Raw genomic sequence first — 7232 nt, forward strand, 5'->3', positions numbered from 1 at the left:
CTGTTTCCCTCCAGTGTAACTACATCCTGGCACACTATCCACTATGTGATTCCTTATTTCTCAGAAAGCTGTGTAACATCAAAGAGAAGATAGATGGCTGGTGCAGCACAGTGGCGACACATTTCATCACGCTCCTTGGAAACTCCTCAGTTATAAACCCCCCCTAAATGAAAGGAAAAAGATTGCACAGACTTTACTTTTAGGGCACATGACACAGCTCTTTTCTGTGTGTACTTGTTTTGCAAATGCAAAAGTTAAAGTTATTCGTGCACTGTAGGAACACAGAGGCTCTTTTCAGCAAGCCTTCCTTGGCTGTCAGGCGAACAGCGTTGCTCTGTGCTGCAGGAACTGAAGTGTTAAACAACCTCTGCTCGCATATGTCCCTGCTCACAGTCTATCGGGCAGTTCTTAAAACACATTTCAGAAGGAATAGAGTGTAGAAAAGCCTTAAAGAATTAGTAAGGAAAAGACTGAACTGTTAATGTTTTATATGATGTTTAATGGGTGTACTGGAGGCAATACAGGTATTATAGTTTTATCACAGAAAGAGTACCAAAACTAGAATCAATAAAACATAATTATAAACCAAAACATCCGTAGGCATAATGATTACGTGCATATAAATTTTAAGGCACTATTACAAAAATAATGCTTTATTTCAGGACGGGCTGTCATTCTTTAGTCTTTCCAGCTTATTGCAAGTATCCTCAAGTCAAGTGCTGTTACTCTTTGCTACATGTACCAATTTTCTACATGCATTTCTATTTTTTTGCACAATAAATAGATTTTTCTTAGAATTCATACTGGGAAACAAACATAGTGACTTTGGTGATGTATTTCCCCAGCTGCACTCGCCTCTCCAGCTCACTCATCTCCACCTCTGCCTCCAGAGTGGCAGGGCCCTGCACAGGGCTCACCAGCATCAGCTCGCCCGTGAGGCGGTCTGAGCGCTGCACTGTGAAGTGGCGGCGAACTGGCCTTCCGCCTAGCAGGGAGAAACGAAGGGTGTCACCTATCGGGCGCAGTGCTGACACTCTGAACATGACGCGGGGAGCTGACAGGTTGGAAACAACAGCCAAGTAATGGTAGGAGAAGGAGTTTGGGGCCTGAGAGCACACCTTGTTGTCCACAGGGCAGGGGTTACGTTCACAGCGCCTGGAAAATAATGAGAAAGATGTTACTAAAAGAGAGATTTTAAAGAATTAGTTGTTACTATGCATCTCACACAAAAATAAGGATAATGCTCACGTAGGTGACGTTTTGACATATGTAGCATTAGGAATTTTGGGGCAGTCCACACGAACACACTGGAAACCACCATATGTATTAATGCACATCTGGTCCTTCGTGCAGTTGTTTTGCCTCGTAGCACACTCATCAATATCTGCCACAAAAGAGAAACACAAAACCCCCACATTTAGTTGGGACATCATTTAGGCTGCAACTCTTTGATTTGCCATTACTGAAAAGAAAAAGAGTCAAAATGAATAAAATTGTATTAAGTGTACTTGTAGACTCTACATTTTTGTATTACATTCCTCAGAATCTGCCTTTTGGAGGAATGCTTTGAGTACTTCTGAGTGCAAATTTGGCAAAAGAAAAAATCAAAACAAAAGTGATAGCAAAATATAAAGCAGGAAGAAGGACTGCTCACCTTTGCAACTGCGTCCGTCACGGGTCACGTTGTATCCCGCAGGACAGGAACAGCGATAGCCTCCAGGGGTGTTAACACAAGCGTGTAAACACAACCTCCCAGCCTGTCCGTTATGAAACAGCTCACATTCATCAATATCTAAAATGCATAACACACACAGACATGGCTAACAACCCATATGGAAACATCATAATATGAAAAATGTATAGTCTGTGTTCTACTAAAGCTGTTAGGTGTACCAGTGCAGGTGTAGCTGTCTCTGCCAGAGATGGTGTATCCTGGCTCACAGGTGCAGTGGGTGGTCCCCTGCACTATAGTGCACTGTGATGGGCGAACATGAGGCCCGGTGTTGGCAGCTGGTAAAGTGGATGCAGCAGCAGCTGTGGATGGGGAGGTGGCGGCAGAGGTGTTTGTCATGGTGACAAAGACTGAATAAGGAAGAGAAGACAGGTAAGCAATGCTGGTGTGTTGTAGAAAAGGTTTTCATAACCTGTTTTCATATTTTCTTTGCTGTAGCTTTGTATCTGCCCCAGGGATACGAGTTATTTATTTAGTCAGCTGACAATATATGTCAGACACTGATGTTGGTGTGCCGATGGTGATATGAGACAGTGTCAGTCACGCCTGCCCGTGTCAAATGGAATCCAAGAGGAGAGTCACTGGGTTGTATCGGTGGCAACAACATAAAGCCCTCACAGATACGAGTTTGATAGTTAATATTTAATAAGCTCTGTTCTTCTACAAGAACAAGACAGCAGCATGAGCTTAGTGAAGATATCTGAGTGTTAATATATTTGGATTTGTTTATTTTGCCAGTAAGGAATAAAAAGAAGCAAATGTTTGTGTAGAAATTCTGGTGAAATGTAATTTAGATTATTATTATTATTATCATTATTATTAGTATTTTTAGGGCAGCACGGTGGCACGGTGGTTAGCACTGTTGCTACACAGCAAGAAGGTCCTGAGTTCAATTCCACCATCAGGTCTTTCTGTGTGGAGTTTGCATGTTCTCCCTGTGTTTGCATGGGTTCTCCCAGGGTACTCTGGCTTCCTCCCACAGTCCAAGGACATGCAGTTTGTGGGGATAGGTTAATTGATAAATCCAAATTACCCATAGGTGTGAATGTGCGTGCGAATGGTTGTCTGTCTCTGTGTGTTAGCCCTGTGACAGACTGGTGACTGCAGTTACCCACACTATGGTAAATGGGGGTTGTGGGTGGGGAGGAATATGTTGTGTATGTTTAAATAGTGGGAGGTATAGTGGTTAGTGCTGTGGCCTCACAGCAGAAACGCTCTGGCTTTAAACCTGTTTGTCAGCCAGACTTTTCTGAGTGGAGTTTGCATGTTCTCCCTGTGCTTCATCCCACTGTCCAAACACATGTGTTTTAAGTAAGCGTCTAAATTGAACCTGCGTGTTCACAGCTGTCTCTCTCTCTCTCTTAGCCCTGGAAATCTGTCCACATCTACCACTCCACTCTCTTGGGTAAAGTTGGTGGATGTTTTAATGTAACGATTGGATGACTATCAAAAACATTACCAGACTTTCAAATCTCTCAGTAAACTATGAAACCATCTGTAACTGTAGAAATATTTAGATAGTGTGAAAAAGGAGATGAATTTAGTAAAACTGTTGGTGTCTACTGAATTTTAGTGCCTACACAAGCAAATGCCCAATGCAATCTCTTTCAAATGGTAAAGTATCACTACATTTCATTCATGTGTGTGGTCTGAGTATGCAATGTATTATACTTACATGTTGGCACAGGGCTTTGACAGGTAACTCCAGCCCAGCCTTTGGCACAGACACAGGAAAACTGGTTCACCTCATTAACACACGTCCCACCATTCAGACAAGGGGAGGATGCACACTCATTGATGTCTGAGGGAAAAAAGATATTAAGGTTATGTTTGAACTCTGTCCAGAGATACACACATGTATGCAACTCAATAGCTTTGATGCTTGAACATCACCGAACATTACATAATGACATATGCATGTGTGTGGAGACATATGAGAAAATACGGGAGCAAATGAGTTAACAGGAGGGGCAGCCAAAGTGTAGGGGATGCCACATCCTGATCAAACAGCCTTTGAGTTGTTATCTCAAAGTCAGCAAGCTGTCAAAGGACAAGGAGGCTGGAATATCGCATGTCACAGCATTCAAAAAGCTCTCTGGACAATGACCAAAGTACATAAAGAAATATGATCATGGGTCACATGTGAAATGTATCATCGTATAGAAAAATGTTGTCGGCATGTTTGATGCCCAGAAAGCAGAATAGTGCAAATAAAAGGGGGCAAGGAGAAGAGAGGTTACACAGAAGATGTTGACAAGATTGTAAAAGTGATCAGTGGGTTAGATAGCATGATGAGTGATGGTCAGAGTAATGAAGTGGAGAAACACTGGTGGGAGGAGGATTAGGAGGACGCAATGGAGAAAATGACCATCACAGCAAGGCCAGGCAGCAGAAGGCTCCTCTCTCACCTCGGCAGGTTGGTTGCTGGCTGCTCCAGGTCAGGCTTTCCTGACAAACCCTGCTCTCTGATCCCACGAGTTCATAACCAGGGTCACACAGGAAGTGAATCTCATGGCCAATGCTGTGCGATTTGCCAAGTTTCCTCCCATTAATGAGGGACTCCAGTTTGGGGCAGGTACCTAGAAATTATAAGAACATAACAGCAGAAATACTCTGATATCTAAGAATTTGAATAAAGTCTTTCTAACATATTTACTTACTGTTGATGGCTTTTGTGTTCTGCCTTGCAGCACTGCTCAGCAGTAAATTAATTTTCTTCTTTAGGTTGCGCAGACTCTGCATGTAGGAGGCTTCATGGGCTGACAGAAGCTTCTGGACCTGCTTCAAGGACCCTTGAATTTCTTGCCTGCTCGGACAGTCCTAGAATAATACAGAGCTACTGAATAAATTCATAAATGTTGAATATTTTAAGTCAATACTGATCTTCTAATTCACAAAGAGGATCAGAAAAACAGTTGCAACCATCTAAAAAAACCACGTGAGAAGGTTAGGCACGCTATATAATATTACATTGAAAATGACAGTTTCTTATTAAAAAAACAAAAAAAACACCATCCTTGCTAAATATCTGAAAATGGAAAAGCAATTTATTTGACTCAGGACAGGTAAAATTTGTTGAGAGATGAAAGCACCACAAGCCAGTGATGCTGCTTCTATTAACAGTTTATTTATCTTCCTGTTCATTCAAGGACACGAATTCATTCAAAAGTCTTCAATAAAAGGATTTGGTTTTCTTTTTTGTGTCAAATGAAAAAAAATTCAAAATTCAAACTTCTAGTGCATTTCTGTAATGTTAAGTCATATAAATTGCACCTGCACATATTTCTGTGTGAATGCTATCGCAATGAGGAAAAAAAAATCTCCTCATCTAAATGAATAGACAAATGAATCTGCTCTACCTACTGCGCTATTTTACCCAGTGCACTGCAGAGGCTGATGTGCTCATATGAAGGAGTAAATCTTGTGGGGATCGGAGAATGTTTTGTCATTCCCCCCCCCCCAGCTAGCTCCATACTGTAACTCAGTCATGCTGACAAGAAAGGCTCTGTGTGTAACACTTTCTTATGTGGTTCCAGGTGTGATGTTCTGCTTAGGTTTGAAGTTTTAACTACACGAGTCATTACAGAAATGGAGGTAAAAGCTTTCATTAGAGGGCAATTACTTGCTGATTTTTGACTCAACCAGTCATCTCCTTCCAGCGCCTTGCTTTCATTTAACAGGGTGTGAGCTCAAGTGAGTTGTACACACCTATTTTCAACCCATAACCGTTCCCTCATTACTCTCGTTGATTCAGCAGCATCAGTCCCCACCAGACCTCTGCTCTCTCACATGTTTTCAGACAACCAATTAGTGTTTTCATCCAGCAGCAGTTATGTAAGAAGAGTCAATATTTGTTGAAAACGCTTTTCTTATTTAGACTGAACTGAGGTTTGGAATGACTTCAGTCATTTTTGGTGCTGATGGCTGGTGTTTATCAGGTAGTTGTCAAAGGCCCCTTTCTGCCTGTGCTAGGAGATATTTCACATGGTGTTCATGTTAACTGGGTGATGTTACCACAGTCTGTAGGAGGCATGTGGTGCTGAAGCACAAAATTGCAGCACAGTTCTATTTAATAGATTTAGAGCCTAAATAACAATATGCTCTCACGCACATATGCAAGAGTCTACAGCATCACACTCACATTATTATGCACTTCTACAAACACATAATTGGCTGGCCATTTTTCAGTAGAAAACAAACAAACAAACAAACAAACACATACAGGCACAGACATGCATGGCAGAAGCTGAAGAGAGCCATTCACAGCCAGATGCAGCGTTTTGGAAATGTTTTGCTGGTTTGCAGTGAAGCACAGCATAGATATAGTGAGTGAATTCAGCCACCGGAGCCTCTGGGATGTTGCTCTTGAGGCTTGCGTGCAAAGTAAGGGTGACTCAAGGTTTGCTCTGTGAAACATTTTTTGTGATGCCAAGAAGTACATTCACATTAAGATCTGCTCTGGACTTCAAAAGAAGTTATGCATGCAATTCTCTTTAAGCCATACATAATTCATGAAGCACATTTTAACCAATTCCTTTTGACATAAGAACTTTAAGTGGAATGACGTGATACAAGTTCAGGTACCCTGCTGCGACTAATTCCTTCATTCATTCAGTCAATAGTTAACAATTTTAGTTACATGCTTGCTTACCTGCCCCAAAGTAGGATGAAGCAAACAGAAACACAGTAAGGTGATGGCAGTCACAGGTGATGCAAACATGTTTCCACTAAAACCAGTCCAGTGTGCACTCACTAATCGCTTCTCAAATGTGTTAGAACTTGCGTGCAGTGTGAACTTTGTGCCGCCGGCTCCCAGAGTGTGTAGGAACTCCAGGTGAGAGAAGGACCACAGTTGGCAGTGGGAAAGCTGCCGCAGCTAAACGTTGTGGAATGTTGTTTACTCTTCAGTAGCCAATCAGCAAAGGAGAAAAATGTGACCACATTATGATCCCTTTTTACTTAATTTGGAGTGCACTTCCTCTCTGTTTAAAGCAGCTTGGTCTTGGAGAAAAGGTACAGTGAAGCTGTAACTTCTGCTGGAATAAAGGTGCTTTCCTGTTCTGTAATTAGACTGATTAATTAGATTGAAATAAAGACTGGTTTCAGCTTTCGAGCATAATGTCCATACCTGCCGTGGCTATTATTGTAGCAGTGGATTGTGGGCAGCTGTATAACATCTGGATCCAAATCAAAAAGTTCCCCCAGTTCACTTTTACTTTGCTAAATTCATCTCTTTAATCTTAGATGCTCTTCTTAAACGAGCTATACGCAGCAAGAGTAAGCAGACTACATGTACACCTATCAGCCAGAATATTACAACTGCAGACTTGGTGTGAATAACACTGATTATCTGAATATAATGCGAGATAGAGTATCATACGTGAGATCTAAGGGAAAAACAAGACTTAATATTCTGAATATTATACTATGGAGGACCAAACCTTCAGCTTACTGTATATGCTTGCAAACAATTTGACACCTAATACCTCAGGACACCTTT

The 7232-nt window shown here is 41.6% G+C and overlaps 1 protein-coding gene across 1 annotated transcript; it reads right to left on the bottom strand.

Annotated features, from left to right (window-relative positions):
- Nucleotides 1-508: 508 nt before the first annotated feature.
- LOC113022036 (fibulin-7-like) lies at nt 509-6533 on the bottom strand. Its single transcript, XM_026167051.1, has 8 exons — nt 6384-6533; nt 4393-4552; nt 4141-4311; nt 3408-3533; nt 1894-2082; nt 1655-1792; nt 1249-1384; nt 509-1155 (listed from the first exon to the last, which is right to left on the bottom strand). The coding sequence occupies exons 1-8, from the start codon at nt 6450-6452 to the stop codon at nt 792-794; spliced, it is 1353 nt and encodes a 450-aa protein (XP_026022836.1). The 5' UTR covers nt 6453-6533; the 3' UTR covers nt 509-791.
- Between the last annotated feature and the right edge of the window lie 699 nt (nt 6534-7232).

This window comes from Astatotilapia calliptera, chromosome 1 (assembly GCF_900246225.1).
Source record: "Astatotilapia calliptera chromosome 1, fAstCal1.2, whole genome shotgun sequence".
Classification (NCBI taxonomy): domain Eukaryota; kingdom Metazoa; phylum Chordata; class Actinopteri; order Cichliformes; family Cichlidae; genus Astatotilapia; species Astatotilapia calliptera.

What these genes read in the sequence shown, in the direction of transcription:
- LOC113022036 (XM_026167051.1), bottom strand. Translation starts at nt 6,452, where the DNA reads ATGTTTGCATCACCTGTGACTGCCATCACCTTACTGTGTTTCTGTTTG. An exon ending in GAACACAAAAGCCATCAACA is followed by an intron (nt 4,312 to 4,392) that starts GTAAGTAAATAT and finishes TATAATTTCTAG; the next exon opens with GTACCTGCCCCAAACTGGAG. An exon ending in TGACGGACGCAGTTGCAAAG is followed by an intron (nt 1,385 to 1,654) that starts GTGAGCAGTCCT and finishes CTTTTGTGGCAG; the next exon opens with ATATTGATGAGTGTGCTACG.